Here is a 25,798-nt window from a genome sequence, read left to right as displayed (position 1 = left end):
TAAAATTGCATTGGCCAAAACCTGCTTCATCCTGTCAAATTCCCAATATTAACAGTGCATTAGCTTTGCATGTGCATTTCCAGGCAACTTACAATAACTTACAATAATCACAAAACAAAAATTTGATTTGGAAAGCAATTCTTCATTAAAAACTTCATTAAAAATAAAAAAATCCTCTTCTATCTATTGCGTTGTTTGGGCCACATCCAGTCCCTGGACCATCTACCCACTGCTGGCCGGCAGGAACTTCAGGCAGAAGCTGCTGAGGCTAAGCTATGGCCATTCCCTGTATTCTCACTTGCTCTCAGGGTGCCTGGCTGCTGCTGAGTAATGCATGAAACTGCTGGTCAGCTGAAGTGTTCGACCAGGGTCTCTCCCTACCCCTGACCAGTGCACCAAGCTGACTGGGGCTGATGGGAGCTGTGGTCTCTTCCAGATGTTGAAAGGCTCCTTGGCCAGACCTGCGTTAAACATAACTTGAGGTCATTGGTGCATCTGGCCCCGTATTGTTTAATCTGACAGCCCCTACAGTAGACATGTGGTCCTTGCCCCTAGAAGAGAGAAAGCAATAAAATGGGGTTGGCTGGGCTCCAACATCTGGATCCACCCATTGGCTGCCGACCCTTTGGCTTAAATGGCAGACACATGGATCTTCAAAAGCAATCTGATTCACAAGCATGTACTAACAGTCTTGACATTTTTATTTTTGTATCTGAGCACAAAAAGTTTCGACATATACATTTTTACATGAAAAAGATCAGAGAGCTGGAAAATACACCCAGGAAGGGAAGACATTTTAAAAATCTCATTTCTGCCATCATTACTTTTACTCAAAAGGTGGAGGTGGGGAGGGAAAGAGAAAAAGACAGACATCAGCAGATACTTTTCTGGGATGTGATGGGCTACGCTAACCCTTCAGGAGAGAGGTTTGGAAACAATCAAAGGAACTATTTTGGAAAAGACACTGAGATCGTGAAAACAAGCAAAAGCAAAGAAAAACCGTCAGCAAGACTTCCAGTGTCTTACTCCTCTGAACATTCCCTTGTGCTTCCACTGAAAGCAGCCTGCAGGCAGCTCAGTTCATGGAGCCCCATATTTCAGATCAGCTAAGCCAAAGTGTTAAGAGAAATAGCCATGAGTGACAGATCTTTTAGTGACTTAAGAGCACTATTCCTGGTCATCTACATTTCCCCAAGACAAAGCACACCTCTTGGAGACAAGAGTCAAAGCAAGCAAGCATGCAGTTTAGGTGGTGGTAGGCGTGGCTGGTTCTTGCTTCTACACCCCTTTGTTCACACAGGCTAAAATAGTGCTTCCAGTTACACACCCAGCGTATCTCAAGGCATTTCTGAAGTTCAGTTCCTGTGTCTCACACGTGCTCCTTTCTCTGCCCCTGGTCAAATTACTGCCTCCCCCTCGCAATCCTGCCCCTTTCAGTCCATGGGAGTTACGAGGTTCACAGTTTGCACCACCCATTCAAACAGACTCCAAGGCATAACCTGCAGTTCCAATTCACTCAAGTGAAGGTTAAGGGAATGAATATTCTTCACAGCTTGTGCTCAAGGAGACAAGCAAACAAAAACTAGGGTTTCCCTTAGTGTGTGTGTGTGTGTGTGTGTGTGTGTGTGTGTGAGAGAGAGAGAGAGAGAGAGAGAGAGAGAAGCATCTCAGGATAATGGGGTTCTTCCCCTGGGGTAGAAAAACATGGAAGTATGGTGAAAATAGCCATTCATTTGCTATACCAAAATCACAGCCAATGAAGGCTCTTTGAATGGATCACAACTAGGAGTCATGTCACACATCCAGCCAGGCAATGGTTATGTTAAGCCCCCCCCTAGGCAAACAGGCTCTTCGGCTGACCTTGCCCTTTCTCTTGACAACTCTTGTTTGCCTCCTGGAGTTCCTCATTCCCTGGAGTGCTGAGAGAGCAGCTGGCTGGAGAAGAGGAGAACACCTTGGGGCAGAAGTTGGGATATCAACTGAGATCAGGACAGGATCACAACAAATAGTGAAAAAACTGCTGAGAGAAGATTGCCCCTTCCCCTCAAAGCTGATTTGATGACTCAGACTCCATCCCTGGACCCAAAAACCAGTGTTGCAAGCAAGGAACCTCCAGGGTGGCCCCAACACCCAAAAAATTAAGGCTAGGGTGAAGGATGCGCCCACAAGAATCCACAGGAAGCCACCTTTTGCCGAGGGTGGGGCTGAAGGGATTTTATGCTCTACTTTTATGCTCTACCAGTCAAGTTACCTTTAACGGGGCAGCAGGGCAGAATTAACCAAGAAGGCAGGTTGTTTCTCCACTTGCACTCCCTTGGATCACAGAGTAGACGCGTACACCAAAACCTGCCCTGAACATCCCTTACCATGGCGGTGAAAGATCAGCAACTAATTAAAACCCAAAAGCAAGAAGTGCAGTGACTTCTGATAGCACCCCAGGGGCTGATGTTAGGAAGGAAAAAGTCCATTCCCCATGGCGGCGTCTAGTGGAAGAGAAATTAAAAAGTGCAAATCTGGCTTCCCCCAAACCCCTGCAATAGAAGGAAGGAGTGAAGGAAATGTACACACCCAAGTCTAAATGGGGAAATATATTTGATTTATGAAATTGGGGTTGGGGAAGAGAACACCATACACTGCCCTGGCCCTTCCCACCGAAGAGACACAGATGCAGGCAGGACAAAGCTCAAGATACGCCTCTTCCAGCAAGTATCTTGGTGCCAAGACTGGTACCCATGGAGAGAGCCTCCTGAACTGTGGAAGACCAGGGAGTGGTGAGAGCAAGTGTGGAAGAGAGTGAGACGCTGGCCCTGTCTGGGGGACTTCAGTTCCCCCGGAAAGCGCTCTGGGCAGCAGTTGAGGCGGCCCCGGCAGCAGCATTCTGGACGGTCCGGTTGGTGAGGATGCCTTGCGAGAACTCCTCCTGGGCCCTCTGGAAGCTGGCGCCCGTCCGGCGATACTGAGAGTGGACCTGAGGAGCAGAAGGGACAAGGCGTCAGCAGGGCCACTTCCCTGCTTCTGCAGCCGGTGTGCAGCACTACTTGCCGCACCTCCCACCTGCCACCCAGAGACCAAAGGCCAGGAGCAGCGAGAGCCACAGTCCATGGACATCTTGTGACCTATTTGGAACACCAAAGGGGCAGTATAAGTGTGTGTGTGTGTACATACACACACACACACACACACACACACACACACACAAGGCAGGGGAAGGATCATGTCTGAATCAAGTCAAAAAGCAAAGCAGCACAACACATGTAAGAAGCTAGCATTTCAGTGAGGTGACCAGGTGAGAAAATGATCTACTTCTCAGGATGCTGGTTTAACTTACGCAGGCCACTGTTTTCCTTGGGAAAACATTTGAATATGCCACCCCCAATTTGAGGTGGGACTCTCCCAAGCAAGCTTACACTAAACTTGTGGGGGTTATCCCCCCCCTTTCCTCAAAATAGCTCACAGCATACAGGGTCACCCCCAGCCCTTTATACTTGGAACCACCCATGGGAAGCTGGTGAGGCCCAATGGCCTCTGGTAAGCTTTGTGAATGAGCAGGGATTTAAATCTGGGTTTCCTGATCCAACACCCAAATCGCACCTCGCAGCGGCTCTTGTGTCAGATGCATTTCCAGAATGTTTCGAACTGACTCTTTTGCAGGGTGTCACACAACATTTACATGGAAGGTATTCTAGGTTGCAGGTCTCCAAGCCTGAATTAAATACAGTGGTGCCTCGCAAGACGAAAAGAATCCGTTCTGTGAGTCTCTTCGTCTAGCGGTTTTTTTGTCTTGCGAAGCAAGCCCATTGACGGATTAGCGGATTAGCGCTATTAGCAGCTTATCTGCTGATCGGATCAGCTGATAAGCGGCTTAGCGGCTTAGAAAAAGGGGGGGAGGGGAAAAAACCAGCAGGAACTCGCAAGACATTGTCGTCTTGCGAAGCAAGCCCATAGGAAATTCGTTTTGCGAAGCACCTCCAAAACGGAAAACTCTTTCGTCTAGCGAGTTTTCCGTCTTGCGAGGCACCACTGTAGATGCCTTGGCAGAGCAACTGGAATTCGTTTAGGGCAGGGACAGGGAACCTGTGGTCCTCCAAATCCCACCAGCCCCAGCCAGCATGGCTCATGGCCAGGGATGTGGCAGCTGTGGTCCAGCAATATCAGTGTTGAGTGCAGCACATTTCCCTCGCCACAGGGTTTCAGGCAGCACTCCTCCTGGTGACACTGAAGGGGGTGAACTGACAGTCCTACAGTTCCCACCCCCAACCACTGGTTGTGCTGGCTAGGGCTGATGAGGGTTGGAATCTAACAACATCTGGAGAGTGCCAGGTCAGGGAAGGCTTAGTTGTCCAATAGTCACTCTCTCCCATTGCATATATTTTGAAACATCTGCACAGGCCACCAAATCGTCTCCAGACCAAGTTCAAGGTGTTGAGGCAATCTCTGAGGTTCTAAATAGCAATTCTCAAATGTCAGGTTATAATATGTTACTGATCCACCGCAGAAGCTGCTGATCAGCCCCATCAGCAGTAGGCACTGAAGACACTGAGGAGAGACAGGATGCATGAGCGAGGACAAAACTCCTGCTCCTGGTTCCCTTCTGTAAAGCAGCATGGCAAGGGCTGCAGCCCTGGACTCAGCGAGCAGCATTTCCATCCGGTCCCCAACTCACCTGCTTCAAGAGGAAGAGAGAGAGAACGGAACAGACGGTGAAGAACACAGCCACCACCAGCATGATGATTGCCACTGCCAAGTTATGCCCAGTCTCCGAGAGAGCTGCAATCCAGCCGCTGGAACAGAGCGAGATAAAAACCCGGGTGAGCAAGGAAAGGAGCAAGAAGACTGTGGGCGGTGGTTAGGGGGACAAACTCTACGGGCGTAAATTGGAAAAGAGCCCTTCTGATTCAGACCAAAGGCCAACCTTGTCCAGCATTCTGCTTACCTGGGTGACTGACCATGTTGATGGGAAACCCAGAAGCAGGCAGGGGCAGAATGGTCCTTTCCAGCCATTGTCCCCAGCAACTCATATGTCTGAATATACTGCGTCTTGAGTAGGTAGTTTCTATTATGGCTGGACAGTTCCAGATGGGACCCAGCTGGAAACTGTCTGCTGCCCCACAAATTCCATATCCATGATCTTTATGCTTTTATAAACTCAGCTGCACACTTTAGTTAATAAATTTTATTATTTTTCACCCTTAGCCACAAATACTTTGTTTGCAGTTCAGTCCTTTAAAAGTACATTACTGAGATATGAGAAATATATTGAACTGATTTTAATCGAGAAACCGTGTCTTAAATAAACCAAATTTATTTTCTAAGGAAAGGAAAGGAAAGGAAATTTTGCGTGGGAGCCCAGCCCATATCCTGCACATCAATGTGTTTTGCTTTAGCTTCTCTGAACCTTGAATTTTGGAAAGTCCTGGATGTCTATCATTGTCTGCAATGACCAAAGACAAAGAGAAGGGAAAATATCATAGGCAGCTGCTTTATACAAAATCAGGCCGTGGGGCTCATCTGGCTCAGAACTGCCGACACTGGAGCACTGACCACAAGACCTTTATCATGCAAACCCAATGAGCTTACCACTGAGCTATGGCCATCCCCTGAATCCAAGCTTCTTTGAGGCAGCAGCTATCTACAAACACTCACATAGATCTTGCCTTTCCATTGTGCCCAATGCCAATATCATACAGAGTTCAAGACTAACCAAGCTTTGCTAGAATACACACCGTCTATTAAGGACTTTTATATATATATAAAGTACAAATACTCTCCTGTACAGATGTGAAATCACCACTTTACATGGATGTGCACTGTTGTATGTTTACCCTGAAGTAAGAATCCTATTGTGTCCAACTTACTTCCAGGAAAGTGTGAATGTATGTGCAAAGAAATGTCCCTATAAGACTGTAGACTAAAATGTAATGCCAAAATTATATTTTATTTATACAAATACCCTGTCACTGCCTTTTGGAAACCCAAGCCAGCTGATAAAGCCTACAAGCAACCACAAACATTTAGTAGTTAATCCGAATTTCATAATTCGGGCTACAACTGAAGGAGATGAAGACCTTCTCTTGTTTCATTAGCCATGAGGAAATCATGAGACTAGGCCAACAGGGAAAATTATTTGCTATTCAGGATCGGATTTGGTTAAAATCATAAAAGCAACCAACTCTCTAAAGTCAAGCAGAAAGAAAGAAAGAAAGAAAGAAAGAAAGAAAGAAAGAAAGAAAATTTTGAGCATGACTAAATGTGATAGTCAGGGATGGCTGGAATATGGCAAAGCCCAGAGGACTTTCTTCTCCAGGCTACATAGAAAAATAAACACCAAGTCTGGCCTGAAAGGGCCCCTGAAGCTAAAACTGCCACATAGAATACTGAAGATTATTCACTGATACGTCAATTTTTAGATATATATATAAAAAATATATAAAGACAACTTTCAGAGGGGCAGCTGGGTCATTCTGTTGCAACAGAAACAACATGGAGTCCTGTGGCCTCTTAATGAAGTGCAATTTATTGTGGCAGAAGCTCATGTAGAAAAGAGCCCATGTCATCAGATGCATGAAATGTTGCATTCAGCTGAGATCACTCTCTCCCATTCAAACACACCCACACATGTGGGAGAGAAAGTAGTAAATAAAGGAAACAGAAGACCATGAAATGAAAGATAACCCACCTCACTTATCTTCAGAGCTGTACATACCTGAGCATTTGATGAAGTGGGGTCTAAGCAACAAGAGCTGAAGTCACAACACCTCTCTTAAGAAGAGGTGGGGACCATTTTGCACGCATCCAGTTGACGTGCAACTGCCGACGCACAGGTCCTTTTGGACCCAGAAGAGGGCAGAACAGGGGCAGAGTGGGGCAGGCTTATGCATGCTCCACCAACGTGTGTGGAGGCCAGGCAGGGAACCCCCGTGCAAAATAGTTGCCGCCTGTACTTCACATGCCACCTCTGCAAGTCCCTCGTCACTTCCCACTGGCATATTTTCCATCGGTGGCTCTTCAGATCTTGCTAAACTACAACTCCCATAAGCCCCGGCCAGCATGGCTGGTAGTCAGGGGTGAGGGGAGTGTTGTAGTCCAGCAACATCTGGGAATAGCAGAGGGCAATGGTGGAGCCATGCCGATATATGGACAAAGTTTCCTCCCTTTGCATGGGGTCCCTTCTTTGAGCCCAGAAAGACACCCCATAGGCTGGCAAGTAGGGAACCTGTGGCCCTCCTGATTTAGTTCCCCCTCCTCCCAGGCCATGTGGCTGGGGCTGATGGGAGCTGCTCTTTGGCAACATCTGGGACGGCACGTGTGTTCCCCTCCTCTCCTTCACAGCCTACATGCCCATCTTTTCTCTCTCCTTCCCCACCAGCAGAGTTCACTTTGATTGTGCATCTCTTGAGGAGGTAGATACTGCTATTGCATCTCACCAATGTGGTGCTGGGCTGAACAAGTGAGAGCAGGCAAGGCGGTGAAGGGCGGGGAGAGAGGTCTCTGCCAGGCAAGAAAACAGGGAAGAGGGACTGCTGGAGGCAGGCAGGCATGGGAGAGCATGCAAGGGAAATGACGGCAAGACGAGGATGCATTAGGAAAGGTTAGAGGAGATACGTGCCTTTCAGGCGAAGGACTTAAGAGCAGGAAGCATTGGAGTTAGAGGCGCTTCAGCTGGGATCTGTGGAAGCCGCAGAATAGAAGAGAGAAGCTTTAGAACAGCACAGCTACAGAGGCCTCACAGGCAACTGTGTGCCTGGATCCAAAGAGGCCCTTTGCTGCCCAGGACTGCCTCTCATCCAGGATGGCAGAAATTCAGACCTACCTGACGCCCCAGTTAGGAATGCCAACGGTCTGGATGATGTAGATGGCAATCTGGCAAAAAAATACGAAGAAGAAGACAAAGAAACTGAAGGAACTGTCAGACCTGCAAAGAGAAAGAACGGGCGATGTCAAGGCAAAGATCATCAGAGGTGCACAAGGGGAACTATGGGATGTTTCTTAGCTAGGGTGCTGAGCCAAGCTGCTGCAAACCTCCAGATCCTGTGTAGTGACTGGAAGAGACACAGGGATTCTGTCACTGAAGGAAACTGTTTCTGCTAGCTGTGAGAGTGAGTGTCCCAGGACAGCCAACCTAGAGCCTGGCACTGGCACAAGAAGCCAACCCTTCTTATGCACGCCAAACATCACCTCCCTCTCTACATGCCCCACCCAACCTGCAAGTTTACTCACCAAGACTATGGCTGACCCTATAGATTTATGGTGTCGCAAAGCTTATTGATGGAAGGGAGCGACTTGCCCATTATCTGTGCCAGTGAAGAAGCCTCTGGCCAGCTGTGCCACTAAGGCAAGGGGTAGGCACCTGCATCCAGGGCTTTGCCAGATTGGCTCTGTTCTAGTTCTGGTTCTAGTCCAAAACATAGGGAGGGAATCAGGTTGTGGAAAGATGCCTTACCCTACCCAACCTCACACGGTTGCTGCTGCTGAGGGACTACCATACTCTGAAATCCTTGGCCAAAGAGTGAGAGACAACTCAGGTAAGCATGTGACCGCTAAAATCTCTCCTCAACCTTTAGTGTATATAATATTCAACAAAAAATATAATTCCAAAGTTTTCAAGACAACTTGCTTTGAAACATGTCTGACACACACATTCAGAAGCGGATCCTAAACTTCCAGAACGCATCGCCTGATACTGCAGTACAGAAGTATTTTCATCAAAAAAATTACAAACGTGCAAAGTTCTCCCAAGGAAAATTACGATCAACCATGTACACTGAAGATCAATTTCCCATTCTGGGATGTGGTACTTGCCTGAAAGCCTTGTAGGCTGGCCGATACCAACAGAGGAAAGCGCAGGGGGTGAATATGACAAACCACAGGATGGAAAGGCCGAAGTCTACCCCTCTTTCGCTTCTGTCTGTGAACCACGCCAGGCAAGCCAGCAGGTTCAGCAGCAGTGTGACTGAGTGGACTGTCCGGGATAAAAAAACAACAGCAAAGTTGATCAGTGAGTAAGCGTCCTTTGTAAAGAGTGAGGTGTCTATGAACGAAGATCCAGGATTTCGTGTATGTGTGCGTGCGCTCACCCTGTACCAAAACCAACTGCACCAACCTCCCAGTTTGGCGCTCATTGTGCCAAACAAGACTGATTCATTTCCTTGGCACTGTTCATTCCAACAGCCTGGAGTCTGGTTCAGACAACCCAATCTTGGCTTTGCGTACATGCAGTTTCCCATCCCCACCACCGCTTCTTGGCATGCTCTGTCCTTCAGAAACCTCTTCCACTCTTCTGCATGCTGTGATAAGCCAGGAAACCTTTAGATAACCAAGGTTTCTCCATTAAGTCCGCACTGGGAAACTGTGTTACTGTTTCAAGTTTAAAAACAAAGCACAACAGCCACAGACGACTAAAGACATGAACAACATCATGTCTAGCTTAGAAGGACGTGCCATTCTGGGCACTGGGACCCATTCTAATTCCTGTAGTACTTCCAGAGTCAAAAGGCTATGCTGTGACAACCGGCCACTCTCCTGAGCAGAGCTTCCCAGCTGCCATCGCCAGTTTTACTCACACATCCACAGGTAATATAGCATCTTGCAAGTCCGCTGGTAGTCGGCTGGGATATCCGCAGAGAAGTCTTGGTAGAAACATGGCTTGACCGGGCAGCTTTTGGGAAGTGGAGGCCAGTTGTTCTGTTTCGCTGCAAGGGCAGAGGGAGGTTTTGCACAGTGATATGGGCAAAGTGGAGGGTTCAAATTATGTAGGCAACCATTTTACAGCAAATGATGCGCAACTGCTGACGCACAGGTCCTTTCGGACATGGAAGAGGGAGCACAACGGGCTTATGTGCCCTCTGCCAAGGAATGGAACCCCCACACAAAATGGTCGCCGCCTGTAATAACACAGTTATATGATTCTACAGGGAGCTAATTCTGCTGCCAAGAAAAGAAGAAAAGCAAACACTAAACACACTGAACTTAATTTTGCATTGATTATTTCTTATTTGGAATATTTCTTTAAAAAAGGAATTTCAGGTGTTTGATGGGAATCTGAGGTGAGATACCCACACGGTAGAAGTTGCTCCTAGTACCAGTCACCACATGGAAGCAGAGAAAGGTTCTGATATTTTACTATTGCAGAAGATAAGGCTCGGTAAAATAGTTCTGGACGTAGGTACTATATATTAGCTTTGAGGCTTTTACAAATACTTATATATACAGATACCTACAAATACCAAGTATCTCCGTTGCTCTAAATAGGTTCAGCAATTCAAGACCGGACAATTAACACCAACTGGTTAACTGACTACCAGACAGACAGACAAACTGCAGACTAACAGACACGAACGACGGAGCCTACATGCATTAATCACTGATATCAGGGCATTGGGCTGTTGCCATAGCAACTGGCTTGGCTGACATTGCACCTACGATTAGCTCAGCCACAGAGTAATTTACACTCATGAAGGAAATCAACCCCTTCTGGTGTCCAGTTACTCCAACATGTTTGACTTGTTTCAAGGAGCTCTGTGGGTTACAAAACACGACAAGACATGGGCATGAAAAGACCTGATCCAACCGGCTCTGGTTATGTTCTTATGACCTGGAATAAGGCAGCAGCTGCCTCTGCTGCTGGGCAGCCTGCTGGATTTGCACATCTGTACTGCTTGGAAGAATCCTGACTCCAGGTGAAACAGCAACAGAAGGGAGGCACAGAAGAGCTTTAAGAAAATGTTAAATGAAGACTCACGATTGAATCCTGCTGCACTGTTCTGCAGTTCACGCTCCTTCCTGTCCAGCTCTGCTGCTTTCCTCTCCAGCTCCTCCTGCTGCTGAAGGAGCCCAGCCTGAGCTGCTGAGGCCACAGCCTGAGTGGAAGGAAACAAGAACAGTAGCAATCATCGGGGGAAATGAAGAACCCAGGGTTCAAAGCAAAGACAGTGGGAGTCTCTAAAAAGAAAACGGAGGCTCCAAACAGAATGACATCGAGAGGGGGTGTCGTACGAAATGTAAGCAATGCTTGGGAGGTCTCACTACATGACCCAAACAAACCAGCCCCCCAAAGCCATGCACAGTGGCTGGTTATGCAGATCATGCACTTTCGCTCTGCAGAGTGGTATGAAGTAGCAGAGTTAAACCCTTCCTGGTTTTTAATTTTCTGATCATAGGTTTTCTGAATTTTCCTAGAAACCAATAAAGTTCACTATCTCTGAGTGCAATGAGTTTATTCAAGGATGGATGGATGATTTTTGATGACACTGCACCCAGGTTCCTTCTAAGAACCATCAGCTTATGGATGCAACAAAACATATTAGAACTGCATAAATGGGAGCTTTCATCAACATTTTACCCTCTGTTGGAAAACATGCCATTCCCCATGCCCTGCAAAATATCTCCCTTAATTATGTTTTTCTGCTTACTCACAGAATTGTAGAGTTGGAAGGGACCCCAAGGGTCATCTAGGCTAACCCTGTGATGAAGGAATCATAACTAAAACATACGTGACAGATGGCCCTTCAACTTCTGCTTTACAACCTCCAAGGAATGAGAGTTCACACCCTCTCGTGGGAGTCTGTTCCGGTGTTGAACAGCTCTTGCTGCCAGAAAATTATTCCTGATATTTAGTCCAAATCTCCTTCCTTGTAACTTGAAGCCATTGGTTTGAATCCCACCCTCCAGAGAAGGAAACCAAAAATGCTCTATCCTCCATGTGAAAGCCCTTTAGATATCTGAAGATGGTTATCATATCTCCTCTCAGTTTCCTCTTTCCTAGGCTAAACACACTTAACTCCTTCAACCATTCCTCATAAGGCTTGGTTTCCAAACCCTTGATCATTTTTGTTGCCGTCCTCTGCACATGTTCTAGCTTGTGAATATCCTTCGTAAATTGTGCTGTCCAGAACTGGACACAGTATTCTAGGCATGGGCTAACTAAGGCAGAATAAAGCACGACTATTACTTCTCTTGATCTGGACACTAGACTGCTGTTGATGCAGCCTAGAACAGCATTAGCATTTTTCCCTGCTGCATCACCCTGTTGACTCATCTTCAGCTTGTGGTCTACTAAGACCCCTAGAGCCTTTTCACACATACTACTGGCAAACCAGGTGTCCCAGGTGTCATCTTGAATCACAATTCTGTCTTCCACAGCATTAGCTACTCCCTCAAGTTTGGTGTCATTTGCAAAATGGATGAGCATCCCCTCAATTCCTTCATCCAAGTCATTTATAAAGATGTTGAGTAACAACCGGCCCAGGACAGAACCCTGCAGCACCCCACTTGTCCCTTGTTTCAAGGATGATGAGGAAACATTAGTGAACCAGCTACAAAGCCACCTAACTGTTAGCTTGCTCAGGCCACGTTTTGCCAGTTACTCCACAAGGAAATCTAGGGCAATTTGTCAAAAGCCTTTCTGAAATCAAGATAAAGTACATTCATAGCATTCCCCTGATCCATTAAGCTTGTAACTCTATCAAAAAAAGAAATGAGATTTGTCTGGCACAACTTGTTTTTGAGAAACCCATGTCTTAGGAATCACAGTAACCCTTTCTAAGTGCTCACAGACTGACTGTTTAATTATCTGTTTTAGGACCTTTCCTGGTAACATCAAGCTCACCAGTCACTCTTTACCTGCGTTTTCTCCCCCCACTCCTTTGAAGATGGGGACATCTTCAAAGGGACTCCAGACTCAAGGGACCTCACCTGTTCTCCAATAATTCCCAAAGATTCTACACAAAGGCTCTGAGATTACATCTGCAAGCTCCTTTAGTACCCTTTGATGCAGCTCACCAGGCCCTAGAGATGTGAGTTCATTTAAAGTAGCCGGGTGTTCCCTTACTACCTCTTTTTCTATACTGGGCTGCAGCTCCCTCCTTGCATCATTTATTCTGTTATCACCAGGCTGAGCACTGCTTTCCTTGTGGGTGAAGTCAGAGGCAAGTAGGTGTGGAGCAGTTCCAGCTTCTCTCTGTCACCCAAAAGCATTTCTCTGTCTTCTCCATGCAAGGGACCTCCTACATTTTAAAGACCATTCCAAGCAACATTAAACACCATTCCCTTCTTCCACAGAGGGATGGACTAGATGATACCTGAGGTCTCTTCCAACTCTGTATGATTTTGGCCACACTCACTGTGCACATGTAAAGCACACGGCTTCACCCAAAGAATACTAGTTCCTAGGATTCTTTAGGAAAAACCCATGACTTTTAAAGTGCTTTAAATGTGGACTCTGTGATCAGAAAAGGATTGATATATTGGGGAGACATCTCACCTTCCTGTGGGTTTCCCTGCCCTCCCTTTTTACCTGATGTTTACCCTGAGAGCTGCCGTCTTCTCCAAGCAACCTCTGCCTCTCTGAGCCTTCTGAGCTTGCCGAGATGAACTTAGGAGTCAGGTACTTGCTGGCCTGTCTAAGCAGCAGCTGCAACACACAACTAGGCTGGGTCTAAACTCACTGGGTGGGTCTGGCCTGATCACTCACTGGAACTAAGGCACTAAGGCTCTTTAACAGGTTAGATTATGAGACACACAAAAATGGAAGCACAGGTGGGATGGGGGCAGAAGGAGAGCCGCCATGTGTGCGCTCTCTCACACATGCACAAACAAAGACACAAAGACACACACAAAGAGTCACAAGGGCCAGGGCTAGTGACCCTGTGGCTCTCCTAGTGCTCATCTGGACTACATAAACCCTGATCAGTGTGCCACTAGCAGAAAAGCATGGGGCACAGGGCAGCTTTAAAGTCTGGGCCATTCTAGTCAAGGGGGTGTCACAGGCTGATAGGGATTTGGAAGTCTTGAATTTGGATCTTGGGTCACAGGGAACATGTTTGTAAAGCACACTCCACCCCAGTCCTTGCCAAGAGGGAGATGGGTGCATCCCAATAAGAGGAGAGCTTAAGCGATACATTTCCTAGTGATCAATCAGCCCTCAGGGCACCACCCAGGTGTGGTGGGAGGTCTTTACCTGTGGGGTGGGTTCCACCGAAGGCTGCAGCACAGCAGGTTGCGAAGGCCCAGTGGGCTGAGCAGCTGGAACTGTCTGAGCAACATTCGTCTGAGTCAAGAGAAAGGAAAACATCAGAAGACTGTGAGAGATGAGCTGGAAGGGCTTCTGGCTTTACTGTTGTGGAAGCACTAGGCAGACAGCCCACCCCCTCTTCCCAGGGAAATTGGGAACCCTAACAAATCTCAGCACCCCAGGATTACTTGAGGGATGCCATGATCATTTAAAGTAGTATGATACTGCTTGCATAGTGCAAATGTGCCCCAGAAAGGAACTTACTCCAAAGTTCAGTCCAACCTTATTACTAAGCCCAGAAAAGATACTACCATGAACATGTTGTTGCTGTTGTTTTACTAGCCTGCTAGTCATGCTGCCTGGGAAGCTCTTGGCTCTGCTGCCAGCCATGAAACACAAGCTAAAGAATTGTCTTCTGTCAAATGTACTGCTGGAGGAGGGGAAGTGTGTTCTGTCCCTCTTCTGCCAACCTGCTTAGTTTCCATGCAGGCCATGGAGGAGGGATGGAGCAATCCACCTCCCCTCTGCCAGCCCATTCAGTCACCTACATATGGTAGCCTGAAGGGGCTACCAGGTGCGCTGCTGTTGAATGAAAGCTGGGCTTAATCTGATGCCAACAGTTGTTTTGGAAAGGAGATTTGTCTGACTTCCATACGATGCCCATCTATGTTTCCGTGACCCAGGAGAATCCAGGGATACCATGTATTACCTTTTCAAAGAGAATCAGTTAGAAACAAATCTTTTTCCAAGCTACTGTCAATCTAGGGGAACTTTTATTAGCAAGACTGACTTACTGGCAAACAGAAGCCAAGGATTATGACTCAAGCCTGCAACTTACACCTTAACATTATCTCTGTTTTGTGCTACTTGTACGAAATATTGGTGAACTGTCCCCAAGACCGCTGTGATGACAATAAACATTGGTTAACTTACTATTAGAAACCAATTCGCACAAAATTCCAAATATACATGATTAATATACATTGAGTTGTATTTTCTGCATTTCTGTGACAGCACGTAGTCAATGTGAAATAATAAAACAAATGCTGAACTGAGCCTCTCCCTGTGCCAAGAGGCACTGAAAGAAGGGAGCTGTGAAAGGGAGAGGTGCTTTGTAGGCCCAGAAAGTGAAGCATGCTGATCCTTGGCAGTTTCAAATAGATCCCTTCATGAAGGCAGCCTTGCTAGCTGGCGCAGGGCCTGACCCCCTGCTGCACTTACCAGCCGGGAGCTCTCAGAGAAGGGGTTGAATTCATCCAGGCCACCCTGGTTAGCACGTGCCAGTTGCGTGACTGAAGGATCCTGGAAGAGAAGAGGGGGAAATGCTATTTAACACATGGCAACTCCTGATAAGTATGTGCAGTTGGATGTTCACACCAGTAGACAGGGCATGCATGCATGCTGCACTTTATTTGTAAAAATTGCCTGTGAACTTCCTTTCTCCTTGCTCACTCCCAAACCAAACACAGTGGGATTTGCCCTCCTCCCCAGCCATCTACAATGGCTTCACTGACTCCTAATGTGAAAGAAAAACACCAAATCCACACGCCCTCTTGACCATACTTCCTTATTATTTATTTAAAATGCACAAGATTTTACAAGAGTTATACAAGCAACAGACAGGCCACTGCTCCCAAAGAGCTTTCTGTCCAGAATAGAGATAGTAAGGAATAGAGAGAGGAGAATGTGACTGACTGTCACTACACTAATTTAAAGCTTAACTGGGCAGAGAATGAAGTTTAAGGTAAACCAAGGTTTCGAGGAGGAAACTGACATGGGGTTGTAGCTGTAAAGCATTGTTTCAGGAAGCAGGAGATGATCACCTGAGGGTGACTGTGTTAGAGGGGCAGAGGTCACAAATGGGAACAGAACAAGAAACAAGGGTCAAATGATAAGTTGAAGAAACCCTCTGACTCACTCTGAAAGTGGTTTATGCTGGATACAGAATGGAAAGCCAATGAAGGGATCTGGAGAAGGAATAAATGCAGGATTCCTGGAGCAGAGTTTTTGCCTAAAGAGAACTAAGATAGGAAAGTGGTGTCCCTTTCCATTTAGTGCTGCAGGACCCCTTGTGCCATGGGATCACAACAATTTTTCCCACCTTGTGGGCTGGGCAGACTGAGTGACAAAGTTCCACACAAATGCCCGGATGAAGCATCCCTCGAGTGCCCAGGGGAAAGTTCACTCCTAACTGCTTTGTTTACAGCTGTACAGCATATTTTAGAAATAGCCATATAAATCCAAACATGCAAAAATGGAAGTGGCTGGCCTTGCCTCCAAACAAATAATGAATCAGATTAAGCTGCTCACACATGACCAAGCAGTGAGAATCAGGCTGTAAGCAACAACGGGAGAGGAGAGCGTGTGCTGTAAATCAGTCTAGAGAGAGGAGGCCTATGGTGCTGGGCAAAAATCAAGTCTCATCCCAGCTTTCATCTGCACGCTGCAAGCTCTCGTTTAATGAATAACTGCAGGCAAACAGCCTGAGCCCTGACACTCCTTGCATAAGCATGTTGTTGCACAACCTCATGAATCACTCCAGGAAGAAGAAACAGGTGCAAGCCAACCTGTGACGAAGGCTGTGGTCTGATACAAGTGTACCAGGGAGGATGCTCCTGTTGGCCAGAGGGACCTACACATAGCAGAGGATCTGTTTTGCAAGCAGAATATGCCAGGTTCAACCCCCCATATCTCCAGGTAGGACTGGGAATGTCCCTTGCCTGAAACACTGACAAGATGCAGTGCAGGCAGTGAAGCGCTAGATGGACCAATGGTATGAAGAGGCTCCCTCTACTCCTAAGTAAACATCCACAGGGCTGGGTTGCACATTCCTTTGCCTTGCACTCTAATAGGTGCAGACTCAAGAGGGAAAAACTAAGGAACCCCATACCTCCTTACTTAAGGAGGTAGCCATCACATCAGAAAAAAGGAACCTAGGTTAAGGGCACAAAAACCAAGTGGCTAGTTGCTATTTTCTCTCTCCCCCCCCCCCCCAATGCAGCAGCACTTTCCATTTACTTTTTCATAGAGAATTTATTTGGCTCTTTTTGCGATTTGTGGTATTTGGAGGCTTGTAACCAGCTATAGCAAAACAGGTAATACAGAAAGCGCAGCAGGGCTTAAATTTAGGCATGTATAGGACAGTAACACCTAGTGAACTTCATGGCTGAGTGGGGATTCGAACCCTGGTCTCCCAGGTCCTAGTCCTACTGACACTCTAACCACTAGACCACTGGCTCTCACTGGAGGGAGCCTTTTTCTTTCTGTTTGCAAAGTCACAACTTCTGTGATGAGTGGAGTTGTCCATCAGGCCCACATAACGTGATTATTTTCAAAGTTCTAATGTTTTTAATCTATGTAAAGGAAAGCACTTCCTTTACAGTTAGGTGATGATACTCTACCATTTCTAAAAACAATATTTCCAGCATGATAATATCCTTTAAGAGACGTGGTGAGCAGAATTGCACACAGCATTCCAAGTGCAGCTGCACTTGGAATAAGCTGCACTTGGAATAAGACTTGTATAAGGCCATTATATTTCCAGCTCTACTTTCAATCCTTTTCCTAATGATCCCTAAAATATAGTTAACCTCTTTTTACCACTGCCACAACCTGAGTCAACATCTTAACTGAGTTATCCACTATGACCCTAAGATCTCGGTTCTTGTTCAGTCCTGCCACCTCAGACCTCAATAGCATATATGCAATGCTAGGATATTTTGCCCCAGCATGCATCACTTAAAACTTGCTCACACTGAATCAGATTTATCATTTTAATGCTCATTCACCCTGTTCAGAGAAATCCTTTTGGAGTGCCTCACATCCTCTTGTAGTTAAAAACTACGCTGAACAACTTGGTGTCATCAGTCATCTTTGCTAACTCAACTCCAGGAAGAGCTAGAAAGATGCTCTGTCTCGTGCTGCAGACAGGTTCAAAAAGCAGACAACACACATCCAGTAAATCTCACTGGCAGTCACAAATATGCAGGACTGGAATCAATAACTAGATCAGAAAGGTTTTCTTATATATTTCAAGATATAAGAATATCTATTCTACTTGCACTCCTCCCTCCATACCAAACACGCCATCAGATGCACAAAAGCAAACTTCAGAGTGGCCAGGTACACAGGAACAGACACCCCGCCAAAAAAACCACACTCCTTTTTGTCATAATTTGCAGCATGCTCTCTCCACCCCCATGCTCAACCTGCATTCCTAGAAAAAAAAATGCAGTAGAATCCAAATAAAAGGGGTAAACCATTATTCTTCCAAGCCAGCCAGCAAAAATATTATTAGAAGAAATGAAAGGCAAGGCAAAGAAAGGAAGCACTGCATTACTGCTCGAACCATTTCACTTTTGAGAAGCAAGATCACCAAGAGAGATCCCTTAATAATCAGCCAGCCCTCCTGCTTCCCCTGCCTCCAAAAGAGAGAAGCAATTCATTAAGTATTTGCAGCTTGCTTGCTTGCTTGCAAGGGACTTGGGTGGCGCTGTGGATTAAACCACAGAACCCAGGACATGCCGATCATAAGGTCGGAGGTTCAAATCCCTGCGACAGGGTGAGCTCCCGTTGCTCAGTCCCTGCTCCTGCCAACCTAGCAGTTCGAAAGTACAAGTAGATAAATAGGTACCGCTCCGGCGGGAAGGTAAACGGCGTTTTGGTGCACTGCTCTGGTTCGTCAGAAGCGGCTTAGTCATGCTGGCCGCATGACCTGGAAGCTGTACGCCGGCTCCCTCAGCCAATAAAGTGAGATGAGCGCCGCAACCCCAGAGTCAGTCACAACTGGACCTAATTGTCAGGGGTCCCTTTACCCTTACTGCTTGTTTGCAAACCACAGCATGTCTTAGCAAAAGACTGAAGGGGGGGGGGAATAAAATCAACCAGATCTCCCCTCCTGCAACTGTGTGAAAGAGCTTCTTCCCAGTTTGCTTACTTATGACAACTGTACAATAATGGAAAGGTTTCCTCTTCTCAGCACATCAAAAGCCTTCCTGAAAGGGAACAGAAGTTGCCCTCCGCTCTCCTGCTGAGATATCATTTGCAAACCACTTGACTGGAAATCTCAACTTGCTTGCTAGGTGGCACTCCTGAGTCCCCGTCCCCCCACTCAAAAAAAAGCCTGACAACTGGTTAATTTCAACCACTGACCAGAGCATTGAACTGATGGGAGCTGAGAGATCAGCAAGGCAGGCTGAAGCCGTTACAAATATTTTTGAGTGATCAAGTTGCACCAATGCCAGAGCGCAACACCACGCAGAGGGGAGACTTTGGCTGCAGAGCTTGATGGAAAGAAGACGAAGACAGGCGTTCAAAGCTCTGGCTGTGATGCAAAATGGATGGTTGTCTTTCCTATTGCAAAACTTCTGGAAGCAAGTTGCAGTGTCACCAGCAGTTTAGCTTTCCAAATCTTGCCTAGCGTGGAACATAAGAAGCTGCTTTTTTCAGACTCAGGCCACTGGTTCCCCCAACTCAGTCTTCTCCAACCTGGCTTGCAGGGGCCACCGAAGGCCTCAGACTGAGGACCTGCCCACCTACACCAAGTGAATTTAACCTGGATCTTCCATATATAATGCACATAACCACTAAAATACGGCCTCTTGCTTGCATTTAGAAATCTCCCCACCCCAATTATTCCTGCTTCTAGTGATATCTTCCCTCTGGATAACTGTGTTCTTGTGAAGCTGTTGTGAGCACACTGCGTGTCTTAATCTAGACTTTTAGCTCTTAAAAGTGAAGCAAAATACAAGGAAGTATCCATTTAAAAGTCACAAGATCTCCCTGCAAAGTTATGCCAGTCTAAAGATTATAGACACAGAGCAGAGACATATCTGGAAATCAGGAGCAGGGATCATAGAATGGTTTTCACGCTAGATATAAATTATTCTTTAGAATTTGCAAGAAGTACAAGAGATGTGAGAAGGCAGGTTTAATTTAAGAAGGTAGACATGCACAGACTCTGATCTAGCTCACCCTTAAGCAAACCATACACCTGTATCCCCCCACCCCCCCGGCTGCAGAAACAAAATCAGGAAAAGACTACAGCGCCTTCTGCTCACTAAAATGATTTGCACCAAAATCACAGCTCATAAGCCATAGCAGGTTTTAGCTTAATGTGATGGGAGTCTCTGAGATGCCAACATGCAAGAATAGGAGACAGAGGCAGGCTGGCTAGATAGTGGAGATGAATCCTCAGGACTCAAAAAGTTGACTCCAGATGGCTAGTCTACGGGAGTAAAAAAAAGATGGGGAGTAAACAGCTCAATTTAAGGCCAATTCAGTCAATTAGCTACTACAGAGTATTCAAAAACAGGTTTTGTTTAAAAAAAATCTTTTGATTATGTTTCTCTAAGCTAAATGACAAATGATTTGCTTTTTGGAGGGGGAGAAAAACAATGGCATCAAAGCAGAAGCAAAGGGAAATCAATGTCCCCGGAACATTGCAGACTATTGTTAGTCTTTAAGGCATCACTAGACCTTTTGCTGTCTTCCCTGCAAGAGGCTAACATAACCACCTTCAGGAAAGTGAAGTAACAATGCTTCTGTTAAAAGCAATAAGTGGGTTACTACAGAAGCTTCCAATTTCATTATGCAAGACCAGGCTTCCTCAACCTCAGTCCTCCAGATGTTTTGAGACTACAATTCCCATCATCCTTGACACTGGTCCTGCTAGCTAGGAATCATGGGAGTTGTAGGCCAAAAACATCTGGAGGGCTGAGGTTGAGGAAGCCTGTGCAAGACTCACTGCTGGACTTTAAAAAGGATCTAATTCCAAGATAACATGAAAACATGGGTTTCATTTGAGTTCAGATTTATTCTTCATTGATAGCAATTACAGGAAGGGAAGAAGAGCTGATCCAATGAAATACAGTCATACCTCGGGATAAATATGCTTCAGGTTGAGCGCGTTCGGGTTGCGCTCCGCGGCGACCCGGAAGTAATGGAGCGCATTACTTCCAGGCTCCACTGCTCACGCATGCGGTCAAAATGACGTCACGCGCATGCACAGTGAAATGCATTCTGAGGTACCACTGTACCAAGAAACAGAGCAAGAGGAAGCTTTCTAGCGGTGACCCCTTTCTGGCAATTTAGGGTTGTGAAAATCTCCTAAGCACCATTATGGGAAGGCTTGAATGCTTCCTGTGAGTTGCCCCCATGGCAGAATGACTTGTTCTCAAAAAGTAGAATCAAAAGGAAGCACAGTACCGTGGGCGACTCCTGGGTAGAAAAGCCTATCAGCTGTTTTCACACACAAAGTAGTGCTATGTAAAACACCAGCACCCAGACCAGGACACCTGGTCCACCTTCACAGAGACACATAGTTAAACCAGGGCATCACTCACCACCTCCAGACTGCTCAGATCATAGGTGGTACTATGGAAAAACCATCCCAACTCTTTTATTTTTATCATTTTATCCCCTTGCCCCACCATCTTATTTTTTTTTTTTGCATAATTTTAATTTGTTATCAGATTTATGTGTAAATAAAGAAAAAGAAAAGAAGACCCCAGGGTTGTCACATGGTGATGATGAACATTTTTTCTCTTTTTAAAATGGCAAGTATTTATAATGAAAACAGATACAACTCCAGAAGAAAAGGGGGGGGACTTGGGGGGGAGTATTGATCGAAGGAGAGAAAGGCAAATAAACATGTTTGATTAGATCAGTGCTAGCTCAGTATCTATACAATTTAATTGGATAAAATCTGTGCAAGTGTCCATATTACTAAAACATTTTGAAGAGGAAAAACACATACAGTCTTTGTTTTCTGTGGTGAATGCAGGTACCATCCTGGAAGAGGGACTGAAATGGGAAGTGCCTCTTCCAAAACATTGCCTCCTATATGTGGTTCTTACTTTAAACAAAAGTACAGTACTAAATACTGTTTGAAATTGAAAATATGTTGATCAATTGCCTTTTTACTAAATTTTTAATCAATTAAAAAATTACAGCCTTAGAAAGCACATATACAACTTAAGTATAAAAGGCTCAATACCATACACAGTCCAAGGAAAAGAATGTTGAAAAACACCTTTTTGTAACTAGAACAACAGGAAAGGTCTCTATGCTATTGTTAGCTTTGTTGCAGTTTGCCGGCCCTTTAAACTGGAAGGCTTCAACAGCTGATTGCCACAAAGCAACCTTGGTTCTCACATGGGAGTTCAGAACTGCAGCTACCTGAATAGCTTGATCTGCACACCCACACCCAGGTCTCCAAGATTAAAATGCTGGATCGGGAGCCATCTGCCAACTCCCTTGATAAACAAAGGCATGTTTCAGAGATGGCCAGCACTGCCAATGTTGTTTAGTAAAACATGAGTGACACTCTGGGAACAGAAAAGCTCCTAGGGAGATTCATTCCCCTGAAAGCTGAAAGGAGAGGACAGTGCCCATGAGTTTCGTATATTTACCTCTGAACCCAACGGTTTGACAAGGAAAAAGAAAAAACACTGTAGTGCCGGGGGAGAATGCATCACTTGAGCAGGAATAGGGGACCTGCTGATGTCCAAGCATGCTAGATTGCAACTCCCATCATCCCTGACCGTTTGGCCATGCTGGCTGTTGACTGGTGGGAGTTGGGAGTCCAGAACACCTGGAGAACCACAGATTTGCCACACTGGCTATAAAACCAGCTTATTCAATACAAGGTTGTTTTGCACCAGTGCCACCTGACACAATTGCAACAACTGCTTCATCCCAGCGGCCCAGCCCTTCCCACTTGGGGGCTTCAACAACTGAGGATCCTTGCCGGCAAAGAAAAAGCCCTTCCTTGGCAAGCATGTCTAACTTGCTAACTTGGAGGCATTTATTAGGCCAGATTAATACATGCCTTCAGCAGTGCGGAAACTTCTTGAAGACACAGCCACACAGGGGCTACTCCACACAGGAAGCTCTTTGTCAGAAGCACACCCACACACCCTTAGTTCCAGGGGTTCTCACTGCAACTCATACAAACAACTTGTCTGAAAGTGTGTATACAAGCCATATCACAAGGCTAATTTCACATGTAAGATCAGGCCTTCAAAAAAGGAAAGTCATGCCACCTGCATTTACTATGTGCTGCTTCACCACACTGTAGGGCTGAGCTTAAAGTGTGTCAGGTATAGGGCCTTTTCCTCACCACAGGCTCTCGCAAGATCTCCCAGTTACACAAGCTGGCTATATTGAAGTAGGAGCAGGGAACCTACTGCACTCTATTGCTGGACTACAACTCCCATTGGCTATGCAGGCTGGGAATCTAAGCTCTGGAGGTTTACAGGTTCACCACCCGTGCTAGAGAAAGAGTGCAATCCAATGCACAATTCCTTGAAATTACCACTGAATTTAGTTGGCCTTATTTCCAAGTAAACACCCAAAAGGTTGTAAAATATATAATCTGTTCTGTATGTGTATGCATTTTAATTAATGATTCTTAAGACATGCTTAAAGTCATAAATGTTGATAAAGATGGATTCAAAAAAGGAACTGGGTAATCAAAGGAAAGTTCTGTGGCTTAACTCTGAAGAACCAACTTAAGCCATTAAGTATGCTCCTTTAAACACAGGCACATCAGATTGAATTGACCAGATACAGAGAAGAGAGCAGTCCAGCTTCTCTGTGTGTTCAATCAGAAGTCAGTCCCACTGCATTCATAGGGCTGACTACCTAGAGCAAATATGTTTAGGACTGCAAATTCAGTGTCCTAAAAGAATCAGAACTACATTATGAGCTTTCATAGTGGGCAGTAATGTTCTCATTCCACCCATCATGTACACCTGAGAAGCATCAGATGTAGGAGGGCAGAGTCAAAGCAAAGTAGCAATATGACAGTGATGTGCTAACAGGAAAAGCAATACTGGAGAAACTGAAGAAGAGTCAAAGCTGTTATAAACAAGCCAAAAGGATTACGATTTCCCACAGCAACAGTAGAATTAGCACTCAATTTCACCCCATCACACAAACAGGTGTTCAGATCAATGAAGCTGGATGCCTGGCAGCCAGACAGCTCTGCAACAGGTAGCCAATCTGGCAGTCTCCAGATGTTGCCAGACAACTTTCATTGATACTGATCACTGGCCATACTGGCTGAGGCAGATGGGAGGTGGGAGTCCAACAATTTAGTGAAGGCAACAGGTTCTTCACCCCTGCTTGACAGAAGCAGCTGGCATTTGCAATAGACGTGTTGGTAAGTTGTCATTTATTATTTGCTTAAGTGCCTAAAGCACACTATGCACTGTACATGATGAATGGTTAAGTTGTCATATAATAATTGTAAAAGTGCCTAAAGGATACTCAGCACTGGGAATGAATTCAAACCTAGAAATTCCTACCTACAGGCTTATAATCTAAAGTTTAAAAAGTGTACTTATCAAGTAGAACTGTTAACAGTATGCACACATGCAACTCTGCCCCTTTCAAGAGATAATGCAGTGTAGTATCAAAAACCTGGTGCTAGTTCTTGACAGAGCAGCTCAGGAAAGGAAACTGCAACATCACTACAGAGCATTGCTCATAATTCTGTCATGAGAAGGAGCAGCAAGCAGGAATGGAGCAACAGCAAGCTCTGTCTGGTACAAGTCAAAGAATTAAGAAAATTGCTACAAACTCCAGAGTGTACAAAAATTACAGCTCCCCAAAAGTGTCAGTAAGCAAACACTCCTTTTCCTCAACAATGAAGATACAGTTCTGCCTCCCTGCCACTTGGTACTCAAAGGAAAAACCTGTTTGCCAAGACAAAATTTGTGTTTAAGGATGGATATGCCCCCATCCCATCCTCAGATGATCCCGTGTATTAAGAAGCAACAGTCTATGAGATGGGTAATCTTAAAAGCATAGGCTTTGATTTTCTGTTAGAATTAAGGTAACAGGCCACATCCATTCATAACTGAAGAAGCCCCAAATCTTGTCTCAGGCCAGACTGGAAATCCCCCCTGTAATTTACCTTGGGCTTAAATCCATAACTTCCCTTTCCCATTCCTGCAGTTCATTGTGATATAACACCTGCTTCTGGAGGGTTTGTTATGTTCACTGGGCAATGAAGAGACATGTGACCTCTTATTTTATTTATCAATTCCCTCATTCATTGCATTTTCATTCCAGTCTTCCTCCAAGGAGCTCAAATCCGAAAACTCCTAGATCTTCCCAGTTGTTGTCCATCTGACCCAGCCTAAGCCCTAAACCATAAGGCAGGCTTCCTCAACCTCGGCCCTCCAGATGTTTTGAGACTACAATTCCCATCATCCCTGACCACTGGTCCTGCTAGCTAGGGATCATGGGAGTTGTAGGCCAAAACATCTGGAGGACCGAGCTTGAGGAAGCCTGCCGCAAGGGGTGACTGAGAAACAGGGCTTCTTGGTTCGAGGGCCAAGATCCCTCAACGTGGCTAGGAGCCTACACGGAGCGAGCTTACTTAAGCCCGGCTCGCTCCAGGCCCTGCCACCTCTGGGGCCACAAGGAGCGGGAAGGGGGTCCCACGGAGACCGCTCCACCCCGCCCCTACCCCGGGGCTCTTTTGCATTCGAGGGGGCCAGAGCCGAGGGGCGTGGCCTGTGGCCTCCCGCGGCCACAGGTGTTCCCTTCACACACTCCCCGCTCACCTGGAAGGGGTTGACGTCGACGGGGTCGGCGAAGGGGTTGGTGTCGAAGGCCGACATGGCTGCTGCCGCCGCCGCCGCCGCTCTCCGAGACTCAGCTCCGCCGCACCGGTTCTCAACCCGGTCCGCTCCCTGGAAACGGCACACTTCCGGGACCAGGGGTTTCCTCCCCGCTCCTCCGCCTCTTACGCGCCTGCGCAGAGCGACCCGCAAGACG

General features: G+C 46.2%; 1 protein-coding gene across 2 annotated transcripts; it reads right to left on the bottom strand.

Moving 5' to 3' along the window:
• Nucleotides 1-680: 680 nt before the first annotated feature.
• SCAMP2 (secretory carrier membrane protein 2) lies at nucleotides 681-25,762 on the bottom strand. Of its 2 annotated transcripts, XM_082237462.1 has the most exons (10): nucleotides 25,585-25,762; nucleotides 15,230-15,310; nucleotides 13,955-14,044; nucleotides 13,292-13,408; nucleotides 10,739-10,856; nucleotides 9,561-9,689; nucleotides 8,800-8,959; nucleotides 7,811-7,912; nucleotides 4,664-4,781; nucleotides 681-2,968 (listed from the first exon to the last, which is right to left on the bottom strand). In XM_082237462.1, exons 1-10 carry the CDS (start codon nucleotides 25,639-25,641, stop codon nucleotides 2,822-2,824), a joined length of 1,119 nt encoding a protein of 372 aa, XP_082093588.1. In that variant the 5' UTR covers nucleotides 25,642-25,762; the 3' UTR covers nucleotides 681-2,821. The 2 variants fall into 2 exon arrangements, with proteins under 2 accessions (XP_082093588.1, XP_082093589.1); XM_082237463.1 differs by lacking the exon at nucleotides 13,292-13,408.
• Nucleotides 25,763-25,798: the final 36 nt, after the last annotated feature.

The sequence above is a fragment of the Podarcis vaucheri genome, assembly GCF_965113315.1.
Source record: "Podarcis vaucheri genome assembly, chromosome: 9".
Classification (NCBI taxonomy): Eukaryota; Metazoa; Chordata; class Lepidosauria; order Squamata; family Lacertidae; genus Podarcis; species Podarcis vaucheri.
Note: the sequence above shows the minus strand (reverse complement) of the source record. Positions and strands in the feature narration are given on the sequence as shown.

Excerpts from the sequence above, each read along its gene's own strand:
- SCAMP2 (XM_082237462.1), bottom strand. The coding sequence starts at position 25,641 with ATGTCGGCCTTCGACACCAACCCCTTCGCCGACCCCGTCGACGTCAAC. Across the intron at positions 15,311-25,584 it reads TCGACGTCAACCCCTTCCAG|GATCCTTCAGTCACGCAACT; the intron begins GTGAGCGGGGAG and ends CTTCTCTTCCAG. Across the intron at positions 8,960-9,560 it reads GCTATATTACCTGTGGATGT|TCCACTCAGTCACACTGCTG; the intron begins GTGAGTAAAACT and ends TATCCCGGACAG.